Source organism: Palaemon carinicauda, chromosome 8, assembly GCF_036898095.1.
Source record: "Palaemon carinicauda isolate YSFRI2023 chromosome 8, ASM3689809v2, whole genome shotgun sequence".
Lineage (NCBI taxonomy): Eukaryota > Metazoa > Arthropoda > Malacostraca > Decapoda > Palaemonidae > Palaemon > Palaemon carinicauda.
The window spans coordinates 8,239,302-8,264,661 of record NC_090732.1 but is presented as its reverse complement, the minus strand read 5'-3'; the positions used below and the strand labels follow the sequence as shown (position 1 = coordinate 8,264,661).

The 25,360-nt window shown below is 35.0% G+C and overlaps 1 protein-coding gene across 5 annotated transcripts in view; it reads left to right on the top strand.

Annotated features, from left to right (window-relative positions):
- The window catches only part of LOC137645630 (bestrophin-3-like), a 34,747-nt gene extending 9,774 nt beyond the window's left edge, over window positions 1–24,973 (top strand). Inside the window, exons 2-10 of one of the 5 annotated variants that reach the window (XM_068378444.1) lie at window positions 9,135–9,455; window positions 10,703–10,831; window positions 13,790–13,900; window positions 14,017–14,188; window positions 16,427–16,556; window positions 18,681–18,919; window positions 22,479–22,712; window positions 23,755–23,907; window positions 24,720–24,971. In XM_068378444.1, the coding sequence (XP_068234545.1) occupies window positions 10,761–10,831; window positions 13,790–13,900; window positions 14,017–14,188; window positions 16,427–16,556; window positions 18,681–18,919; window positions 22,479–22,712; window positions 23,755–23,907; window positions 24,720–24,725 (1,116 nt within the window). In that variant the 5' untranslated portion in view covers window positions 9,135–9,455; window positions 10,703–10,760 and the 3' untranslated portion in view covers window positions 24,726–24,971. Of the gene's footprint in view, window positions 1–9,134; window positions 9,456–10,702; window positions 10,832–12,387; window positions 12,536–13,789; window positions 13,901–14,016; window positions 14,189–16,426; window positions 16,557–18,680; window positions 18,920–22,478; window positions 22,713–23,754; window positions 23,908–24,719 lie in introns of those variants that run through there. The other 4 variants (XM_068378446.1, XM_068378447.1, XM_068378445.1 and 1 more) reach the window with 4 other exon arrangements.
- The last annotated feature ends 387 nt before the right edge of the window (window positions 24,974–25,360 follow it).

Here is a 25,360-nt window from a genome sequence, read left to right as displayed (position 1 = left end):
TATTTACGATAATTTAGAATAGGCCTATATGAATCAGCGTAATTTTATGAGGGATCATTTATAAACAATTCTCTCTTTTAGCGCGTCCAGATTGGAGGCTCTTAAAGTAAAAAGAACTAGACTCGAGAACAAACCGGAAATAGCTTGTCTAGAGGTGGCTGTGTTAAATGAAGTCATCGACCACAAGGGAGGTTTGGGGTGGGGGGAGGTCGGTATTTTATTACAGCGTCAGACAAATTGTGACGGGAGGTTATGGAAATCCCTGTCAGTCAATTCGATACAAGCTGTGAGGGTTATTAGAATGGAGAGAGAGAGAGAGAGAGAGAGAGAGAGAGAGAGAGAGAGAGAGAGAGAGAGAGAGAGAGAGAGAGAGAGAGAGAGAGAGTGTTGAAATAAAACTAGCTCTTAACGTAAATCCCTTTCGGACAATGCGATAGAAGCTGTGGGGGTTATTACAATGAGAGAGAGAGAGAGAGAGAGAGAGAGAGAGAGAGAGAGAGAGAGAGAGAGAGAGAGAGAGTTGAAATAAAACTAGCTCTTAACGTAAATCCCTGTCGGACAATTCGATAGAAGCTGTGGGGGTTATTACAATGCAGAGAGAGAGAGAGAGAGAGAGAGAGAGAGAGAGAGAGAGAGAGAGAGATGAAATAAAATAGCTCCAGGGGTGTGATGTGCTTTGAATGGTTAACTTAAATCACGCAGGTATTATTGCAATTTAATTTTCTGCACACATTTACGCCCAAAACCATTACTTTAATTTTTCCCCTTAATCGTTAGGCTATCTACAATACTATATTTAATATCTCATTAGATGTGTAGAAACGTCATTTTATTCATAAATTCCAAAGTAAATGATTGAATAAAATTTTACAAAAATATATTAAAGATGAGGGTAGAAAAATATACAGCTTGATGGAACAAATATTTGAATACATTCACTTGATTGCATTGTAATTAGGCCTATTTGGAATGATTTGTCCTCACTTTCATTCGATACGAAAATTTCTGTGCGACTAATATCCTTATGTCATGTTTAGTTATTTTGACATGGTAGAGTGATTTGATTTCCAAGGATAGGAAATTATCACTGCTCGTTACTGTTGGTTTCTTGTCTAGATCAATTTTGCTGGAGGAGATAGGTTTCAAGCAAAAATACATCGCTCGTGCACAATATAAGCTAAGCTATTTGTTTAGTAAAACTATGAATTTGTAATACAATTATGAGAAGATAGGGTTTCTAAGGCAGTTCTCTCTCTCTCTCTCTCTCTCTCTCTCTCTCTCTCTCTCTCTCTCTCTCTCTCTCTCTCTCTCTCTCTCTCTCTCTCTTCGTCATTCATTGATCAAAACAAAGTTTCAGTTAACTATTAATCTTTTATGCCAACAAATTTGAACTAGTTGGGCTAAAAGAACAAAATATTGAACAAATTCAAAAGCATGGAATCAACAACAACAACAAAGCCATGTTAACACGTATATCAAATCAAAATCCATTGTGAAGCATAGATATTTTCAGTATTTAATATCACACATCGAAGCCAGAATCATCTTCAAAAAACCATTTGTTATAGACAAAGGTAACTTACTGCTGAAGAAAATCATAACATTGATAAATTGATTTAAATGAGTTAGAAAGGAAATAGTTACGTATTTGTGAAACTTCATTGTTAGCTCTATCCGTCTAGGTATCTCAACCACTGCTTTATCTGAGACGAAAATGCTATAATTTCGAAGGTAAATTTCAGGTTAAATGACGAAGCCCTTCCTAACCTAAGTATGGAAACTCAAAATATGGGCTCTTTCTCAAATCTCTTAGTATCCAGACAGGATTTCGTAGAGATCACGGTCCAGATATATAGACCTTGGTAGAGATATACTTCCGAACTTGATGTCCTTAATCTAACCCTACTTAGGACCACTTGGGACAACAGCTCCTATGCAGTGAATGCTCTTCTCAGGCTCGTCTGACTTTTGTAAGGATCAAGATATGACCACGGTCTAGGCTCCCGCACGGTATATAGGTATATGCAGCTTTATGTGGGTCCTGGGTATATGTAAGGTCTATAGATTATCTATATATGTGTTGGTATAGAGGCCGTGGCCCACCGAGACCTCCAGCTGTGAGCTTACCACTCTAACTCCCTCTTCTTCTATCAGCTCTTCCCTCCATTGAGCGCTTTGTCATCCGATCTGTAATATGCTTCGGTATTTTCAGCCATAAAATTATGATCTATTTAATTAAGCTTTAAGTTATGCTTTCCCAGGATGCCAGATAACTAATAATCAATCAATCAATCAAATTATGCTTTCTCTCATCGAAAATCTATCAATTGTTGACGCCACGAGAAATTATCGTTATATATCCGGTTTTCCGTTATCTCTCTCTATATCATTTCCCGATTCCTGGTTCATGTGCATTAAATTATTTATAATTTCCCTTTGTTTATGTTACTCCCTAGTTAAGTTAATTCGATATTGAGAACGATATGTGGCTCAATATATTAAAGAAAAGGAGTCTAGTGTATCAGTACCAAAACTATTGTAAATAGTGGCGTACTAAAAACACAAAATAATCTGTTATCATGCCGAAGATGGGTTGATGGTATATAAACATGTTCTAATTCTACATGATTTTTTTGTCTCATTACATTCTATACACAAACAAGAACATTTCTGCTTACCTGCAATAGTCTGCAATCATCCTGGCTTACTTTGGCACATCTAATGTGTTACCGGGCTGGCGGGGCTTGAGCAATAGCAGACTTCTCCATTTTTCCTTTCCGGAGTTTGCCGGTTTGACTTCTGGGATGAAATATCTTCAATAATTACTTCCATTCTTCTCTTTCTACCTTTCTGTCGTGTGTCACTTATTCTTTGTTTTCTATTTCCAAGTTATATTAGCGATTTATGATAAAGCGTATCACTTAAATGTTAGATTTGAGCATTTTTTCACTGCACAACTACAATGTTTACATTGTTCACTGCTACCGAAAGCAGAGTGACGCTATGACGGTCTTCTTTTGTTTTTTGTTTTGAAGTCCTGGGCCTTTCTGGGACCTAAATATTATGACTTATTTCGTATGGGCATTACTCCATGCTTATTGCTCATGGCCTCTGATTTGTTTTAAGTTTTGATTACTTATTTTGAAGGACCTTGATTTTTATCAATTATTTATCAAGTGTTAATTTTGAAAACTATTATCTCACTAGTCCTGAATCTTTTAGTACTTCCCGGGTTCTTTGGTGTAATTTTTCTGACTTATTTCTCTATTGTGAGATATTTCATTACTCTTGATTTATTTTTTCAGGCACCTTAACGTTTTTGTCGTTGAAAACATTACATATTTATCGGTTAAGTGTTTTGCTTTAAAATTTCCATATCGATATTGTTGAAGTATCTGTGCATATATCTGTTCGTCAGTGTGTCTATCATTTTGATATCGTTCTCACAAATACAAAAGGTAGATTATTATTATTAGTATTATTATTATTATTACTACTACTATCATTATTATTACAAGCTAAGCTACAACCCTAGGTCATCCTACACAGGTTTCAATGATTGGAAGTGCGTCTATGAGTCTATCTACCACCGGATTTGGTCAATCGCCTGAGTCCTCTCCTCCTAGACGCATGAAGGTTTCATTTTAAACTTAATAAGAAATATTTTTTTGTCTCGACGTTCAACATCTCTTACCCGTTATTTGTTCTAGGACATGTTTTTATGCTTGTATGTGGTATCACATTTTGCACTGTTTGTTCAACAGCTGTTTAGAGTGAAGCTTTCTCCTCTTCTTTGGTCTTTTTGTCTGAAATTAGGTGTTTCCAAGCAGTTCAATTTCTCTTGCTGAACGTCGGTCACCGAGCAACAATAAATATTTTTTTAGGCCAAGCAAATTTTTTTTTTTATTAAATGTGCCATATCACTAAAAATGATAAATTAATTCAAGCAAATATATATGAAAACGAATTTGTGAGCAACCAGGTTGCTCAGTAAATTGCCCAAAGAACCGAAACATGTGAAAAGAGATTTACGACTCTTCCCTTCATTACTAGTCACGGCGTAAGGGAACTATCTTGCCAAAAAACTTAAACCAATCAGATTTATCCAATTGTTGAGTGAGGCAAGTGGCGTCAGTGCAAATCACGCGGTTCGCGTTATTTAAGGGTATTTTATGTAGGCCTATCCCTTCGGCCCCTAGCTGCATTTGTTTCATATACTTCTACTTTTCTTTCGTTCTTGTTGTTTTCTTTCATCTAATTATTCAATTGCTTCGTTTATAGGTAGTAGGTTGGCCATGGCAGCAGCCATCCGTTGAGATACTACCACTAGAAAGTTATGGGGTCTTTTGACTGACCAGACAATACTACATTGGATCCTTCTCTCTGGTTACGGTTCATTTTCCTTTTGCCTACACACACATCGAATAGTCTGGCCTATTCTTTACATATTCTCCTCTGTCCTCATACACCTGACAACACTGAGATTACCAAACATTTCTTCTTACTGCACTGTAATTGTTCCTTGTCAGGGTAGAAGAGACTCTTCTAGGAGATGGACACTCCAAAATCAAACCCTTGTTCTCTAATCTTGGGTAGTGCCTTAGCCTCTGTACCATGGTCTTCCACTGTCTTGGGTTAGAGTTCTCTAGCTTTAGGGTACACTTAGGCCCACTGTTTTATCTTATATCTCATTTCTCTTCCTCTTGTTTTGTTAAAGTTTTTATAATTTTAAAGTGATATTTATTTTGATATTGTTGCTTTTCTTAAAATATCTTATTTTTCCTTGTTTCCTTTCCTCAATGAGCTATTTTCCCTGTTGGAGCCCCTGGGCTTATAGCATTCTGCTTTTCCAACTAAGGTTATGGCTTAGCAAATAATAATAATAATGTGGCCTATGTGGTAACGTCCCTGACTGGTGATCGCTAGACTGGAGTTTTAGTCCCGCTCAGACTCGTTAGTTCCTTTGGTCGCTGCAACATCACCATCCTTGTGAGCCAAGGATGGGGGGTTTGGGAGAGCCTATACGTTTATCTGTTGAGTCATCAGCAGCCGTTGCCTTGCCCTTCTGGGTCTTAGGGAAGGGAGCTTGGACGCTGATCACATGTATATATAGTCAGTCTCCATGGTATTGTCCTGCTTGCTAGGGCAAAGTCACTGTCCATTGCCTCTGCCATCCATGAGCGGAATTTAAACCCATAGACTTACAGCTCATAATGCAACTCCAGGGTCACTCTCTCCTAACCTAAACCTCTTAGTGAAACTCTACGGTTTTACTCTAAATGCACTTGGGTGCTGAATGGCCTCACAAGCCCCAGCGCCGGTTATAAATCCCAAATCCATATACCCAGTCTAGAAATTGACGAGGATAATGCTAATGAACATTTAAGTTTTAATGAAGCAGACATATTTTAAAACTCCATGGTTATTTACCATAAATATCTATATCATTTCAGTACATACTTGAATCCAAAGGGAAGATTCTTAGAGGTATGTATGAACGTATGTGCGTTACTACATAATGATAATTTGGTTATAATTTGTTGTACATAAGTAAAAAGGACCTATGTTACTGAATAATACTTTTGCGATGGCTGGTGATCTTATCTCTCGTCAGATAGTTCTCAGTGAGTCTACTGGGGAGCGTAAATCGAAGCTCACATAGTCCATATAGAAGATCCAATAATATTTGTTTGCTCTGTAGTTTTTATACGTAATATAAAACATAAATCTGTGAAATTAACCTCTCACTTTGATTATTGCTTGATTTGAATATTTCATTTTCAAATCTGTAGTTGAAAAAACTCGTTAACGGTTAAACCGATGAATTGTGAAGTCAGGAGGGGCTTGTGGGAATCTTACCGCGGAGAAAGCTATTCTGTTTAAATTCTGCCTCACGTTTAATCAATAGGTCATTTAAGCTATCAACGCTGCATCTGTTATTAAATAATATAATAACTTCACCGATAAAAAGGAAGAAGAAGAAGACAGACTGTAAGAGTCTGAGACGATGCGTGGGTGTGGCATCTCTTGGCACAACTCATGGACCCTTTTTCCTGGCGTACGAAGTAGATGAATTCAATCGCTTATAAAAAGAGGTCTTCTTCTAAATGGGGCTAAATTGACCAATATTAAAGGAAAAAAAGTTTATAACAAGAATTTAAAATAGGAAAAAGAGAAGAAACTAATGAAAGGGGTGAAATACGTCAAGCAGAATGTAATGATTACCTCTCTGCAAACAATACCAATCATTATTATTATTATTATTATTATTATTATTATTATTATTATTATTATTATTATTATTATTATTATTATTATTATTATTGTTGTTGTTGCTGCTGCTATTATTATTATTATCATTATTATTATTACTATTACTATTATTATTATTATCATTAACTAAGCTGCAACCCTGGTAGGAGAAGCAAGATGCTTTAAGCCCAAGGGCTCCAACAGGGAAAAATAGCCCAGTGAGGAAAGGAAATAAGGAAATAAATAATCGATATAAGAAGTAATGAACAATCATAATAAAATTTTATAAGAATATTAAAAAAATAAAACAGATATTTCATATATAAACTATAAAAAGACTGATGTTAGCATGTCCAACATAAAAACATTTGATGCCAGTTTGAACTTTTGAAGTTCCACTGACATGTTTTAGCAAATAGGTTGGCGCAAACACTGACAGCAAAAATTACTTACATCACATTCCTTCTCTTGTAGTTTATTCACTTCCTCATTTCTTTTCCTCACTGGGCTGTTTTTCCCTGTTGGAGCTCTTGGGTTTATAACATGCTGGTTTTCCAACTAGGGTTGTATCCTAGCTAATAATAATAAAAATAATAATAATAATTATTATTATTATTATTATTAGTAGTAGTAGTAGTAGTAGTAGTAGTAGTAGTATAATAATAATAATAATAATAATAATAATAATAATAATAATTTTTATTATTATTATTATTATTATTATTATTATTATTATTATAATGATGATAATAATAATAATAATAATAATAATAATTATTATTATTATAATAATAATAATAATAATAGTAATAATAATAATTAATTATTATTATTATTATTATTATTATTATTATTATTATATAATAATAATAATAATAATAATAATAATAATAATAATAATAATAATAATAATGATTGGTATGGTTGGCCGAGAGTTACTCATTACATGTACTAGAACAATATTAATGTTGGCGATGTTTTTCCTTTCTCTTGTTTTTTTTTCTCTCTATTTTTATCAGAAACATATGTTTACCAAAAGCCCCCCCTTGACAAGTTGACAAGGCCGGCAAACGTAATATGTCTACTGTGTGTGTGTGTGTTTGTGTGTGTGTGTGTGTGTGTATGTGTGTTATAGAGTTATTTAGAATACTGTATTCATCTATATTCAATCCTGCAAAATAGTTTGGAGATAAGGCTTCGTAAACTGATAAGAAAATTGAACTGTTCTTTATATAATGTTGTATGACGATATTTAGGTTGGCGCTGTAGAAAGTATGGATAGGCCAAAATAAATATAGTACTTTTCGTGGGAGTCTTAAAAGACATCTTATCTTCTTTATGTTTTTCTCTTTAATCTCTTATATTTCTTAAGAAAGATCAAAGTATAGTTACGATCTATCTAAATGATTTCAGAGAAAGAGTTAGTGTTTCATTAATAATTGCATATCGATATTATGATTTTTTTTTTTACGATAAGCATCACTATCCTTTATTGAGACTCGTACAATATACGTCTCTGTTAGGTATATCTTACTCATGTATAACATGAAATGAATTTTTCATTTATAAACAAATATTTCGCATATATCTTTTTATACTCGAGCTATATTTTCTGGTTATAAATATTGCTAAGATGTAATATATTTAATTTTTCTGCAGTTTCTTATCAATTTTACAAATATGCCAATAATTCTTGAATTAAAACGATCGGAAATAATTTTTCTGTATCTCTCTTTTTCTTAATATTTTGCAAATTCAATGACATCTTTAAGATACATATATTTGATTAGGAGGGAAAAATATTAATTATGATTTCTTCCTGTTTTTCCTAAATTGTAAATTATATCATCGGTTCGAGAACGAGAAATTTCGACTGTTAGATGGAGAAATTTTGACTATTAGGAGAAGAAATTGTGTCTATTAGGTGAAGAAATTTTCACTATTAGGTGGAGAATCTTTCACTATTAGGTGAAGAAATTTTCACTATTAGGTGGAGAATCTTTCACTATTAGGTAGAGAAATTTTCACTATTAGGTGGAGAATCTTTCACTATTAGGTAGAGAAATTTTCACTATTAGGAGGAGAATCTTTCACTATTAGGTGAAGAAATTTTCACTATTAGGTGGAGAATCTTTCACTATTAGGTAGAGAAATTTTCACTATTAGGTGGAGAATCTTTCACTATTAGGTGAAGAAATATTTACCATCACTATTAGGTGAAGAAATTTTGACTATTAACTATTAGGTGAAGAAATTTTGTCTAATAGATGAGAAATTTTCTAATAGATGAAGAAATTTTGACTATTAACTATTAGGTGAAGAAACTTTGTCTAATAGATGAAGGAATTTTGACTATTAGTTGGGGAAATTTTGACTATTAGGTGAAGAAATTTTGACTATTAACTATTAGGTGAAGAAATTTTGTCTAATAGATGAAGAAATTTTGACTATTAACTATTAGGTGAAGAAACTTTGTCTAATAGATGAAGGAATTTTGACTATTAGTTTGGGAAATTTTGACTATTAGGTGAAGAAATTTTGACTATTAGGTGGAGAGATTTGGACTATTAGTTGTAGAAATTTGTCTATCAGTGAAGAAATTTTGTCTATTAGGTGAAGAAATTTTGACTATTAGGTGAAGAGCTGTTGACTATTAGCTGAAGTAATTCTGACTATTAGCTGAAGTAATTCTGACTATTAGATGTTACTGTATAATACTTGGCATCCTTTTCTTAAATCAAAATTTCTGTTTAGGGGGACGAGGATAGGCCTACCCATAACTAGAGGAGAATAAATTATAAAAAGTGTGAACGAAAATGCGTAACATACTATACAGGTTGCTCTGTTTTAGAAGAAAGTTATGACTTGTCTCATCTGAACAGGTATATTCGTGATAGACAAAGGTCTGGAGCTTCAATAGCGGATAGAAAACAGGAAATCATACAGGCAGTCATCGTCATGAAAAGCGAAATTGTCCTGGCGATGAAAATACTACCTCTAAATAACTCCTGTTGCAGTACTTTTCATAAACTTTATCTTTGGACTTCTCGACCTAGGAGTCTCCAGTCGCACAGCTAAGCTCCTCCCACTCCTTCATCTTCTTCTTCCGTTTTTAGTCAAACTTCTAAGTCGATTATGGTCGTCCCATACAATCATGTCGTCGAGACAGTTCGAGTTGGCTCTTTCTTCTCGCTGATGTTAAGGTGTGAGCTTGGAGTGATGAGAATAGTAACATTGATTTGAATCTGCCTTGATGGTAGTGTAATCCCCTTGATCTTCGTGAGATGGGTCCCTTGCCTGAAAAAAATGAAATTGATCTGTTCATCCCTGTAGGACTGAAACAGTAGCTGGAAACTAATGAATATTCCCAGGCTTTGATATTGGCACTTACTTATTAACAAATTGCTACTTTATAAATGTAAATAGGCATATTTTATCCTCATATTTCGCAACCCCCTTGTATTCAGTATGGTTTCTTTCTTGCACTCATACCCATGCCTATCATATATTTCACATGATGTCATTGTGTGGAGTGTAGAATATCAGAGGTATTTTCAATTCTCTAAGTTTTACTTTAATATAAGTACATTTGAAAAAAAAAACTACAACTCAATTACTATCCAAGACACAGTAAAAGGTACTTCGATAAGTTTAGCATGATGGAAGAATGCATCTTTTACTGAAGGGTCGTCACTAGCCAATAATTTACAAAGCAATGTAGGTCCACGTGATGTCTGTCTGTTTCTTGCAAAAAACGAGACGTCGGAGTTTTCTTCATAATCATTCTTATCTATGTTTCCCCAATCATAAGAGAAATAATCTACTACACGCAATGATTAAAGCTTCTTCACTACTACTAATCAGAATTTTCACTGACACTTCTTTCTTTAGGGCTAACACCACTTACTCTACTACACGCAATAATTGAAGCTTCCTCACTAATACTAATCAGAATTTTCACTGACACTGGAGATCTGTCTCTAGGACCAGCACCAGCTACTCTACTACACGTGATGATTGAAGCTTCTTCACTACTACTAATCAGAATTTTTACAGACACTGAAGGTCTATCTCTAGGGCCATCACCACCTACTCTACTATACGCAATAATTGAAGCTTCTTCACTTCTACTAATCAGGATTTGCACTGACACTGGTCTTTCTCTATGACTAACACCACCTACTCTACTATACGTGATAATTGAAGCTTCTTCACTAAAACTAATCAGAATTTTCACTGCACTGAAGGCTTATCTCTAAGGCCAGCACCATCTACTCTACTGTACGCGATAACTGAATCTTCTTGACTACTACTGTACTAATTAACAATTTCAGTGATGCAGAAGGTTTATCTTGAGGCCCAGCACCACCTACTCTCCTATATGGGATAATTGAAGCTTCCTCACTATTACTAATCAGAAATTTCACTGACACTGAAGGTCTATCTCTAGGGCCAGCGCCACCTGATCAGTATTCTAAGTGAGGAGCTCCAGCTACTGAAGACAAAACATGGTCGTTCATTACATCCACCGTGTGTCATCTGTGGAAGGCTTTGGGTCCTTTGGAAGGCTGCTCCTCAGGTGGGGAAAAAAAGCCAAAGCGTTCTTCGCCTCCCTGAGAAAATTTTTTTTTCTGTGTGTGGAGTGTGTTCCAGTAACAAATGACCCTGTTGAATGTAACAGGAAAAATAAAGAATCACTGGTGATGAAATTACATTGGAGACTTAATGAATTATTTTGTAGACGGACAACAAAAAATACGACAAAATAGATGAAATTTTGAACATCAAAAATACACACTTAGTCTCTGTCCAGTATTCAATCTCAAGTTCTTCAAAAATTAATGAGAAATTATTTTGTTTTGATTGCAGTAATCATGCCGCTGACCTAATTCACTTGAAATTGTACTTGGCTTCATTTCTTAAAGTCTAGACAGCAGAACATTTAAAATATTTATATCTATTTCAGTAGCTGTTGATTGTGATGTTTTTTTTTTTTTATCAGTGAGTCGTTGATTGACTGATTAATAGTAAGTTATCTGACTTCCAACTACTGAGTTTACTGACGCCAGTGAGCTGTGCAATATCTAGAAGCTTAGTAGGTTATCTAACTTCAAACTACCGAGATCACTGATGCCAGTGAGCTGTGTAGTATCAAGAAGCGTAGTAAGGTATCAAACTTCAAACTACCACGTTCACTGATGCCAATGAGTTGTGTAGTATCAAGAAGTGTAGTAAGTTATCTAATTTCAAACTACCAAGTTCGCTGATGCCAGTGAGTTGTGTAGTATCAAGAAGCATAGTAAGTTATCTAACTTCAAACTACCAGATTCACTGACGCCAGTGAGTTGTGTAGTATCAAGAAGTGTTGAACCATTTATGAAGACAAGAAACAAGCTCTGGCGAGTTGCCGCCTGGTGATATCCTGTCAGATACAGGGACTTGACAACTGGACACTTGTACTGTAGTCATCATATGTTAGACTTCATGTATTTTTCCCTTTTTTATTTTCCTCTAAAACGAGTTTGCTTTCTTTTTCCCTGATACATGCTTTCTAAAAAGTGTTCCCATACGCACTTCTATTTTTTTTTTCATAATTTCTCCTGTTTTTTTGTTTACCTGAAATGATAATCCTAAGCATGTAACTATCATTTCACCGCCATTTAATTACCCTTCATAGCAAAGCTCAAGAGGCGTCTAGGATTGTTGAGAGAAGATTAATATCACCACACAATGGCAAGCTAAGTCCACAATGTTACATTGTCATAGAAAGTCTATGACACAAATAAACTGCTTTATTTGTGGAGACATGGGGTTAATGCACAACAAGGTTATTAATGCGTTCATTTAAAGTATGAAGTCCAAAAACATGGCTAAAGTTTTTATACGAAATAGATGAATTTAAATTGATGGAATTGCAAACCAAAGAAATCTAATAGTTATAAATAATCAATGTTGTCATATTTTACATAATTTCAGAAAGGTAAGTACGTAGTTGAAAACAGCGACCCAAGTAAGGAAGTTGATTTCAGCACAGCAAGCTTCTTTTTCTAAATTACTGGGATTCGCCTAACCATTGGAATCAAGAATAATTCTTAGTGTTTACATAAACTCTTATTAAAAGAATCTTTCGTTCAGGTGAAGCCCACAAACCAAGACTGGCAATGTAAGATATTGCCAATTGGTCAATCAATCTCTCTGCTGCTGCTGTCACCATGGTTGTAGTTTACACCAATAAGATTGCCAACCTTAGAGGCTTTGGGTCCTTCTGCAGACTCTTGCTCAGGTAGGGTGAGATGATTTGGAAGCATGATTTAGCCAGTTGATTTTTCTTTGCTATGGCTGGTGCATTTAAAGACCCATTGTCTGATCTAAAGGTAACTCTGTGCTCTTCCAGTATGTGAGCTACCAAGTTGTTTTCATCCCGATATGTGATTTACCGAACGTTTTTTTTGGTTCGCCGTGGCTCGCTTCGTTCACAAAGAACAACCCACTGCTCCTATGTACTGACAAGCGGTACATATAGAGCTACGCTCGCCCGCCTCATTGGTCTTTATTTCGAAGATATTTTTCAGAACTAATGGTGTTTGTTCTGCACGATCTACTCGTAGATCACATGCCATAATACCAGATCACTGTCATAGATTAGTAGATCGCAGGATTTTAGTAGATCACATATTGGAAGAGCACAGGTAACTATTTAGGCAGATCTAATGTCGGAGCAATTAATCAGAATACAGAGATAAGCTCTCTTAACTAAGGGTTGGAACACCGGACTACAGCGCGGTCAGAAACCAAGACAGTACAGTATTTCTATTTAATGCCAGCATGAAGTTATTTCTTTTTGCATGTGCAATAAAATCTCCTGATGATTTTCTAATTAATATCTGCATGTCCATTTAACTTATAAACCGAATTTAGATAGAATAGTAATATAATTGTTCATGGCCTTTGTGAATTGGCTTTGTTTGCCTTTTCTAAAGCTACTTTTCAAGGAAGTTTTGTATGAGCTGCAAAAGGTTATGAGTAGATTATCATATGTGATTTCTCATTTAGAAAATTTGTTATCACTGTTATGAAATCATGAAAGTAGGATTTATGATAAAGATAAATCATAACATGTTACGTATTATGTAATTTTAATCAATATATTAGCATATATATGCATATATACTGTATATACACTATATATATACATACATATATATGTATATATAAATATATATGTATATATATATATATATATATACACACACACACACATATATATATATATATATATATATATATATATGTATATATATATATATATATATATATATATATATATATATACAGGCACACACACACACACACACACATATATATATATATATATATATATATATATATATATATATATATGTATATATATGTATTACAGAATATATGATATATATATATATATATATATATATATATATATATATATATATATACAGTAAATACATACATATATATGTGAGTATATATACCAATAAATTCTTAATCTTATCAACAGATGGAGGGGAAGCGTCTACAAGATGGTCTGGCAAGATATGCTAGTCTACATCCTTCTGTATTTCTCCATATCGTTTCTATACCGATTTGGCTTATCGGAGGACCACAGAAGGTAAGCTCACTTGAAAGGTATTGATTATTATATAATGGAAAAAGCCACCTTCTTCCATTTTGTAGATTGAAAGTAAATGAATATTTATCTTACCCATCAATCTCTCTCCACTGCAGAACGTTCGAGAAGCTATCGCTTCACTGCGGCCATTTCAGGAACTTGATTCCTATATCGTTCGTTCTCGGCTTCTACGTGTCAGTCGTGGTCAGCCGATGGTGGGGCATGTATCTGAGTATGCCCTGGCCTGATACTCTCAGCATACTACTCAGCACTCATGTCCAGGGACAGGTGAGTTTGTCTTTATTTTCTTCTATTAACGTGCTTTTTCCCATTTTGTATGTGGTAAGCACGGTTGCCTTCTTTTCAAGGACTGCTTTGGCTTTGGGGTAGCCCGTAGTCTCGATCGGCTGCCCTGCCTGACATCGCTTAGACCCCGGTATTATTATTATTATTATTATTATTATTATTACTTGCTAAGCTACAACCCTTGTTGGAAAACCATGATGCTATAATCCCAGGGGCTCCAACAGGGAAAATAGCCCAGTGAGGAATGGAAACAAGAAAAAATAAAATATTTTAAGAACAGTAACAACATCAAAATAAATATCTCCTATATAAACTATAAAAACTCCAACAAAAAAAGAGGAAGAGATAGAATAGTGTGGCCGAGTGTACCCTCAAGCAAGAGAACTCTAACCCAAGACAGTTCAAGACCATGGTACAGAGGCTATGGCACTACCCAAGACTAGAGAACAATGGTTTGATTTTGGAGTGTCCTTCTCCTAGAAGAGCCGCTATGTTCATGTGTTGTACCAGTCACCAGCGTCCTTCTCTCTTTTCTTCATATTTAATCTCCCTCGAGATGAGTTCTGGTATTATAACTTTTCTCCATTTTCTCATTATTTTCGGTATCCTATCTGCAGCGCAACTATGTCGATTTTTATGTAATTATTTTTTTTTTTTTTACTAATTCTTATGTCGGGACACAGCTGGAATTTGAAATGTTACTTTTAGATTAATGCCGTTATCATATAATTTTCAGAGAAATATTCCCATTTCATTTAATCTTTTTGCTAAATATTTTCATTAGGAAAAAAACCAGCGTTCATCAACTATGTTCCCTTGATTTTCAAGTTGTTTGCAGTAATTGCTTTAAAGTTTATTGTTACTTTGCAAGAAAGCCTAAAAGTTTTTTTTCTCTCTCTCTCTCTCTCTCTCTCTCTCTCTCTCTCTCTCTCTCTCTCTCTCTCTCTCTCTCTCTCTTTGACTTTATCACGTTTATATCCTCTTGTTATTTTGAAGTTTTTATAGTTTATATATGAAAGATTTATTTGGATATTATTGTTCTTAAACTTCTCTTGTAGTTTTTCCTTATTTCCTTTCCTCACTGGGCTATGTTCCCTGTTGGAGTCTTTGGGCTTATAGCATCCAGCTTTTCCAACTAGTGTTGTAGCTTTGCTGATAATAATAATAATAATAATAATAATAATAATAATAACGCTGAGTTTAGGGAAAGAGAAGGTGTTGACGACACTGCCGGTAAAATAAATTATAAAGTCGTTGAGCTTGTAACATTAGATCTAAATTAGAGGTTGCTGTGGCCTGATTGGTAACGTCTCTGCCTGGTGTTTGCCAGTCGGGGGTTCGAGTTCCGCTCAGACTCGTTAGGGCCATTAGTGTCTGCAACCTTACCATCCTTGTGAGCTAAGGTTGGGGGGTTTGGGGAGCCCATAGGTCTATCTGCTGAGTCATCAGCAGCCACTGCCTGGCCCTCCCTGGTCCTAGCTTGGGTGGAGAGGAGGCTTGGGTGCTGATCATATAATATATGGTTATTCTCTAGGGCATTGTCCTGATCGCTAGGACAATGTCACTGTCCCTTGCCTTTGCCATTCATGAGCGACCTTTAAAACCGATAAACAGATAACAAAAGGTTTTTCTATGGAATTCTTCGTGAAATCAATAATAATACTTTTGATTACATGTTTACAAGTCCAGGGACTTTGTTTTCCTGGCAGTGTTGCCAATTTGTGTTGCTGTCACAAATCATGTTAGCTTAAGAATGAAGTGTACCGAAATTAATGAAGCCAACTGTACCATATAATATGTAGTTTTAACCTAACGATCGCCACGCTATAAAACCACAGAAACCGGAACATTTAATTTAATTTTGCGGGGAAATATTTCTTTATATTTTTTGTGTCAACTAATGCAGCGTTAAGCAACAATAACTTTTATAAGTAAAGATATGATTTCCTTCAGGATCTATAATAGTTATTACCAAGAATCGATTTTTATTTCATTTCTTATTTTCAATGAAACTTTTAGCTTCTGAAGAAAACTAATCTCTATGTTTTGAAATAAACAAAAAACAGCAGCGTTCAGTAGCAATAACTTTCTTGAGTAGAAATATAATTTCTTTGAGAATCTATAATACTTATCACCAATGATTAAAAGCATTTTTTCCTTAGCATTTAATGAATATCTTAGCTTTAGAAGAAAACTCATTCCTCTCGTTTTGTTCCACAGGATGCAAACGCAAGAATGATGCGTTGTACCATCATTCGATATGTCAACCTGGCCATGCTCATCACCTTCTCCATGATTGCCCCAGCTGTCAAGAAAAACTTCCCCACTCTACAGCAAATGGCAGATGCAGGTAAACTTTAGGGAGGGGGACTCAGGTAAACTTTAGGGAAGGGAACTCAGGTAAACTTTAGGGAAGGGGACTCAGGTAAACTTTAGGGAAGGGAACTCAGGTAAACTTTAGGGAAGGGGACTCAGGTAAACTTTAGGGAAGGGGACTCAGGTAAACTTTAGGGAAGGGGACTCAGGTAAACTTCAGAAAGAGGGACTCAAGTAAACTTTAGGGAAGGGGACTCAGGTAAACTTCGGCGAGGAGGACTCAGGTAAACTTCAGAGAGAGGGACTTAAGTAAACTTTAGGGAAGGGGACTCAGGTAAACTTCGGCGAGGAGGACTCAGGTAAACTTCAGAAAGAGGGACTCAAGTAAACTTTAGGGAAGGGGACTCATGTAAACTTTGGGGAGGAGGACTCAGGTAAACTTCAGAGAGATGGACTCAAGTAAACTTTAGGGAAGGGGACTCATGTAAACTTTGGGGAGGAGGACTCAGGTACACTTCAGAGAGATGGACTCAAGTAAACTTTAGGGAAGGGGATTCAGATGAACTATAGGGAGGACGACTCAGGTGAACTTTCGGGATTGGGTCTGGGGTAAACTTCAGAGAGAGGGACTCAAGATACCTTTAGGGATGGGGACTCAAGTAAACTTTAGGGAGAGGGACTCCTATAAACATTAGGGAAGGGGACTCAGGCAAACTTCAGAGAGGGAGTCTCAAGTAAATTTCAATGAGTGGGTCTTATGTAAACTTTAGAGAGAGGGACTCAGGTAAACTTTAGGGAGAGGGACTCAAGTAAACTTTAAGGGGGGTCTCATGTAAACTTTAGAGAGGGGGACTCAGGTAAACTTTAGGGAGAGGGACTCAAGTAAACTTTAGGGAGGGGGTCTTGGGTAAACTTCAGAGAGAGGGACTCAAGTAAACTTTAGAGAGGGGATCTCAGGCAAACTTTAGGGAGGGGGACTCATTCCAGTTTTAGGGATAGGGACTCAAGTAAACTTTAGGGAGGGGGTCTTGGGTAAACTTCAGAGAGTGGGACTCAAGTAAACTTTAGAGAGGGGATCTCAGGCAAACTTTAGGGAGGGGGACTCATTCCAGTTTTAGGGAGAGGGACTCAAGTAAACTTTAGGGAGCGGGTCTTAGGTAAATTTTGGGGAGAGACACTCAGATAAATTCAGAGAAGGGGACTCAGGTGAACTTTAGGGAGGTGGACTTAGGTGAACTTTAGGGAGGGGGACTCAGGTGAACTTTAGGGAGGTGGACTCAGGTGAACTTTAGGGAGGGGGACTCAGGTGAACTTTAGGGAGGGGGACTCAGGTGAACTTTAGGGAGGGGGACTCAGGTGAACTTTAGGGAGGGGGACTCAGGCTGTCTTCTCACTGACAAGAAATTTATCTTTCTGATTTTTTATGAACAAATTCATTTTACAAGAAGGATGAAAAGGATAATCGATGTACAAAACTATATAATTCTAGATATAAGAAAACTATAATAATTAGGCCTAGAATGTGCATAAAATGTCTAGTTTGTTGAGAGTTTGTGTTTTTATTTATTCATTTCCTTATTGATAAAGTAAAAAGGAATTCAAACTTCCCATCTCTTCTTCCTTACATCAAACTAATTGAGAGAGAGAGAGAGAGAGAGAGAGAGAGAGAGAGAGAGAGAGAGAGAGAGAGAGAGAGAGAGAGAGAGAGAGAGAGAGAGAACATATATGGACAATATTTCAAAGAATTTCTGAAATACATGTAATCTGAATCACTTTTGGAAGTAGATAAGGTCATAAAGTTTACTGACAGTGTATGGCTAACATTATGTTAGTGTTTAAATGCTATTAGCTTTTATGCTCTTGAAATATGGTCTTTTAATACAATTTGATGTTAAATGTTTAATATTTAATGTTAAACTATGGATGAAATCCATTTCCTGTCTTCCACACTTGGATAATCTCTCCTTTTGAGGTATACGGTGTAAAATTACGTTTTTGAAATAATAATAATAATAATAATAATAATAATAATAATAATAATAATAATAATAATAATAATAATATAATAATAATCTCATTCTACAAGTAAAAATTTCCTCCAATCAAATCACCACCGACCTTTCTTCATACAAGCTGAAAAGGCACACTCTTCCTGCAGGTTACATGACGTCCAACGAGATGGAACTACTCGAAGGACTGGAGAAGAAGACGAAAGTCCACAAGACGTGGGTGCCTTTCATGTGGGCCTGCAAGATCGTCGACCGAGGTCGTAGAGAGGGACGCATCAAAGATGACATCTCCCAGAAGAGCGTCACAGACGAGATTCTCCGTCTGAGGGGATGCTGTGGTGATCTCCTGGGGTGGGATGAATATAACATTCCTCTGGTTTACACGCAGGTGAGAGGAAGGGGGGGGGGGGCGGTGTTGGATTTCAGGATTTGCTGTGTATGTCTAGGGATAATTTCTGCTGTGAAGATATTCTGTTCAGTATCTGATCCTGATCTTGGTGGGATGCTTAACTAATTGTACAGGGTAATGCGATTTTAGTTTTTGGTTTTAATGTAAAGTTTATATATATATATATATATATATATATATATATATAGAGAGAGAGAGAGAGAGAGAGAGAGAGAGAGAGAGAGAGAGAGAGTATATATATATATATATATATATATATATATATATATGTATATGTATCTATATATATGTGTATATCTGTATATATCTATATATACATATATATATATGTATGTATATATATATATATATATATATATATATATATATATATATATATATATAGAGAGAGAGAGAGAGAGAGAGAGAGAGAGTATATATATATATATACATATATATATATTTATGTATATATATATATATATATATATATATATGTATATGTATGTATATATATATATATATATATATATATATATATATATATATATAGAGAGAGAGAGAGAGAGAGAGAGAGAGAGAGAGAGAGAGAGAGAGAGAGAGAGAGAGAGAGAGTATATATATATATATATATATATATATATATATATATATATATATACATATATATATATGTATATGTATGTATATATATGTGTATATCTGTATATATCTATATTATTATCATTATTATTATTACTATCCAAGCTACAACCCTAGTTGGAAAAGCAAGATGCTATAAGCCCAGGGCTCCAATAGGGAAAAATAGCCCAGTGAGGAAAGGAAATAAGGAAATAAATAAATGAAGAGAACAGATTAACAATAAATCATTCTAAAAAAAGTAACAACGTCAAAATAGACATGTCATATATAAACTATTAACAACATCAAAAACAAATATGTCATAAATAAACTATAAAAAGACTCATGTCCGCCTGGTTAACAAAAAAGCATTTGCTCCAACTTTGAACTTTTGAAGTTCTACTGATTCAACCACCCGATTAGGAAGATCATTCCACAACTTGGTAACAGCTGGAATAAAACATCTAGAGTACTGCGTAGTATTGAACCTCATGATGGAGAAGGCCTGGCTATTAGAATTAACTGCTTGCCTAGTATTACGAACAGGATAGAATTGTCCAGGGAGATCTGAATGTAAAGGATGGTCAGAGTTATGAAAAATCTTATGCAACATGCATAATGAACTAATTGAACGACGGTGCCAGAGATTAATATCTAGATCAAGAATAAGAAATTTAATAGACCGTAAGTTTCTGTCCAACAAATTAAGATGAGAATCAGCAGCTGAAGACCAGACAGGAGAACAATACTCAAAACAAGGTAGAATGAAAGAATTAAAACACTTCTTCAGAATAGATTGATCACATGTATATATATACATATATATATATATATATATATATATATATATATATATATATATACATATATATATATATATATATATATATATATATATATATATATGGTAGTCCACATAAGGAAAATTAAGAGCTAATGTGTATATGTAGAAATGCTCTACAGTTTCGTCCACCACTGGACTTCTTAAAGCGTTTATTACTGTTTTCATAATAAACACTATAAGAAGAGGTCCAGTGGCGGACGAAACTGTAGAGCATTTCTACACATACATATTAGCTTTTAATTTTCATATATGGTAGTCCACATAAGGAAAATTGGGTACTGATCATATGTATATATGGTCTGTCTCTAGGGCATTGTCCTGCTTGATAGGGCAATGTCACTGTTCCTTGCCTCTGCCATTCATGAGCGACTTTTAAATCTTTAAAGGATCTCACAAGTTGGAATTCATTTGGCATTCACTTGGAATCCACTTGGAATCTACCTGGAATTCACTTGGCCTCCACTTGCCATCCATTTGGAATCTACTTGGAATCTACTCGGTATCCACTTGGAATCCAATTGGCATCCACTTGGAATCCACTTGGAATCCAATTAGAATCCAATTGGAATCCATTTGGAATCCAATTAGAATCCAATTGGAATCCACTTGGAATCATCTTGGAATCTACTTGGAATCCACTTGGAATCATCTTGAAATCTACTTGGAATCCACTTGGAAACCAATAGCACAATTGGCTGAAGTCTTGACTCTTTCCTTACTTGAAGTATCCTCTGGAAGGTCCCATTCGCCCAAGAGTGCTTGGCATGCCACTCCACAAGACAAGAAAATGGGTTGAAATGGCTCTAGTGAAAGCTAATGGCCAAACACATTCAATGGGTAATTGGAGATCATTTTCTAAACTTCCAAAAGAATTGTGTTTGAAATGTTTCTGGGACCTGAAACACTTCTAGGTACTGTTTACGTATGTTCTTGTTTGTACCTTTTAGTCTTAACGTTATTGCGTGGCTGTTAATTCCAGTGTGTTTGCTTCTACAAAGAAACATTCAGTACAGACAATATGATTATTGATACAGATTAGAGGTTTAAAGGCCGCTCATGAAGGACAGTGGCAAGGGACAGTGACATTGCCCTAGCAAGTAGGACAATGCCACAGAGACTTACCTTATATCCATATGGTCAGTGCCTAAGCCACCTTTACACACAAGCTAAGACAATGGAGGGCCAGGCAATGGCTGCCGATGACTCAGCAGGTAGACCTATAGGCTCCCCCAAACCACCCATCCTTAGCTCACAAGGATGGTGTGGTTGCAGATAATAAAGGAACTAACGAGTTTGTGCGGGACTCGATCCCCAGTCTGGCGATCACCAGGGAGAGACGTTACCAATTGGCCACTAAGATGGCACTCTGGAGAAATGAAAATTATATTTCATTTACCAAAATTGTCTATGGAAGGATTACTTGAAGTTTGGACTGAAATTTATTACCTGGAGCTCGAAATATCAAATGCAAATACTCCGGCTAAAAGTAACATTTAAGCTTTATATAAATAATTTTTCTATATTTTAGCATAGAATTTCAAAAGGTCAAACTTACAGCAAATGCTTTATGATGAATAGGCTGATATAAGTCTTTCTATAGTTTGTATATGAAATATCGGTTTTGATGTTTTTACTGTTTTTTTTTTTAAATATTTCATTTCAATTGTTCATTATTTCTCATATCGTTTATTTCCTTATTTCCTTTTCTCACTGGGCTAATTTTACTTATTGGATCCTTTGGTCTTATAGCATCTTGCTTTTCCAACTAGGGTTGTAGCTTAGCTAATAATAATAATAATAATAATAATAATAATAATAATGATAATAATAATGATAATAATAATAATAAATTAGTGATGACTAGTTGTTGACTTGAAATCTTTGAGCTAATTATAACTGAGGATGCTGAGCGATAGTGAAAGATTGTTGTTAAATATTATTTTAAACTAATAAATCAATAGAACTAACAAAACTTGCTTTCAAATCCTCTAAAACTGTAATTACCACGAATATCGACTTTCATAAAATAAACGTTAAACAATCAAAGTAAATTTTGAAAGTTGAAATCGCATTCAAAGACATTTTAACTTCCAGGTCGTAACAATAGCAGTCTACTCGTTCTTCTTGTTCTCCGTTATTGGAGAACAGTTCCTGGACCCTGCACAGGGTTACGCTAACAACACCATCGACATCTACGTCCCGATCTTCACACTCCTGCAGTTCTTCTTCTACATCGGATGGCTTAAAGTGGCCGAGTCCCTCATCAATCCTTTCGGCGAAGATGATCACGATTTCGAATTCGTACCTTTGTTGAAGAGACATCTTGAGGTGAGGAAGATGTTGTGTAAATCTACTAATTTCTTTTTTTCTTAGCCATCGACTTCTTTGTTTCTTGAGACAAGAATTCAGATCACTTATTGTTACCTTCGCTAACGAAGTTGGAAGGGAGTTATGTTTTACCCCCTGTTTGTGTGTGTGTTTGTTTGTGAACAGCTTCCTGGCCCTAATTTTAAGGACAGAGTGATGCAACTTGCAGGGATTAACTGTTATATAAAAAGCTGTAAATTATTAAATTTTGGAAGGTCAAGGTCAAAGGTCAAGGTCACGGTTAAGCAAAATGTCCAATTCAAGTAATCAGCCATAAGTTTAGACATTGTTGTCACAGATACTTCAAATTGGGTTCATATTTGAGTGTATAAAATCCACGCCAATTAATATAAGTCAATGTCAAAGGTTAAGGTCAAGGTCAAGCAAAAAGTGTGCTCTACTGAGGGCCCTTCTAGTTTTCTCTAAGTTATGACACATTAATATACCATCGACTTTTCTTTTAATAACTGCTTTATGAGATAAACTTCAGATCACTTGTTATTTTTCCTAAGTTATGACACACCAATATACCTAAATTGGTTTCATCTTAACCACCAACTTCCTTTTTCCTTTATTGAATAACTGCGTCGTGAGATAAGATTCAGATTACTTATTACTTTCTCTAAGTTATAGAAATAATTATCAAAAGCAAAACAAAATCTCATCTTTTCCTAGGAGTAATTTGGAGCAATTAGATTTTGTTTCAGAACGAGGCTAGATAGATATTTCTATTGAAAATTATCACCTGATGTACAACATATATATTTTCTAGATTCTTAATTGCTAGCTAATCCCAGTCAGCTAGTAATATCATTCATCATCATCATCATCTCATCCTACGCATATTGACGAAAAGGGCCTCTGTTAGATTTCACCAGTCGTCTCTATCTTGAGCTTTTAAATCAATACTTCTCCATTCATCGTCTAACTCACTCTTCATAGTCTTCATGGATGTCCTTTTTGATCGGAGACCTCAAAGTACATTTTATTTTCTCCTTTTCAGATGTCCTACTTGTTAGGTGATCCCCAGCCCAATGAACTCCCTACAATGGTGACCGACGACTATTGGGAAACTGCATTCAACCCTGTGGAAGGTGTTTGCAAGGTCACAAATGCTGACTTCCTTTTGGCGAATCAGTTTACACCCGCGGCTGAGGTAAATGACGCATTTGCTATTGAGGTGAAATATACATTTTTATGAGAACTTCAACAAAGTATGGATATTCTAAAGATTAAGGCTAACTATAAATATTGAGTACAAACATAAATATTATTCAGAGAACTTAAAAGCATTCTCCAGGTGATTGAATATTCAAGAAATGCTTACACCAATTACACAAAAACATACTTACTTGAAAAGGAATAAATCTATCTATCTATCTATCTATCTATCTATCTATCTATATATATATATATATATATATATATATATATATATATATATATATATATATATATATATGATAAACTGTGTACATTTAGACGTGTTTTTCATATTCAAATAAGTCATATATTATACTCCTCTTAATATCTGGATTCTCCTATACCTCGGGATCAGAGACCCATGAGGGAACCAACTCAAAGTTAATAGCGTCTGGTCGGCCGGGGAATCGAACCCGGGCCCAAGAAACTGAGGTGACTGTGACATACCATCTTTGTGGCTAGATGGTATGTCACTGTCACCTCAGTTTCTTGGGCCCGGGTTCGATTCCCCGGCTGACCAGAGTTGGTTTCCCCTTGGGTCTCTGATCCCGATGTATAGGGAGAATCCAGATATCAAGAGGAGTATAATACAGGGTTTATTTGAATATTTATGTGCATATATAGATATATATAGATAGATAGATAAGTAGAGACACATCTTATCGAACTAAGAAATATTACCCAAACATAGAATTTCTTCGATATAAGGAACTAAATGTCATACATTAAGAATATTATGGACTTACGTTTTTGTTCTCTTTCCAGGTATAACAATAGAGATGATTGTCAGAAACTCAGTTATGATGACCACGCTCTTCTGATAACTACCTAGTTCATCAGTGGAATAATGTTCGTTAGTTATTTTGTTATGATTCATGAAAATACTTATTTAATAACCATAAATTAAGCTATAAAAAACTTTCGAAAAATTGTTTGTTACCTTATCAAAAAATTGTAGATGCCCAAATTTATTTAATTCATTTATTTTACCTATTAGCCTCTATAGTTTTATTTATTTTCTTTTTAATCTATCTCATTTTACAAAAAAAAAGGTGCACAATGAAAACTAGTTTGATAAGTTTCTGGGAAAAAAAATTAAGGACAAATTTGTGACACTTAATAGAACATTGGTGTTCTCGAATCTAAAATAAAATTGTCACTGATATTAAACTACATTTTCCTTTATATAAATAAAGTATAAATTGGTTATAGGCTCGCTACAATTTGATAAAAGCTTTTCTAGTGTAGAGATAGATAAATGTTCTGGCCATAGACGTTGTGGCCTATTGGTAACTTTTCTGCCTGGTGATCACCAGACTGGGGTTCGAGCCCTGCTCAAACTCGCTAGTTCCTTTATTGTCTGCCAAGTTATATATATATATATATATATATATATATATATATAT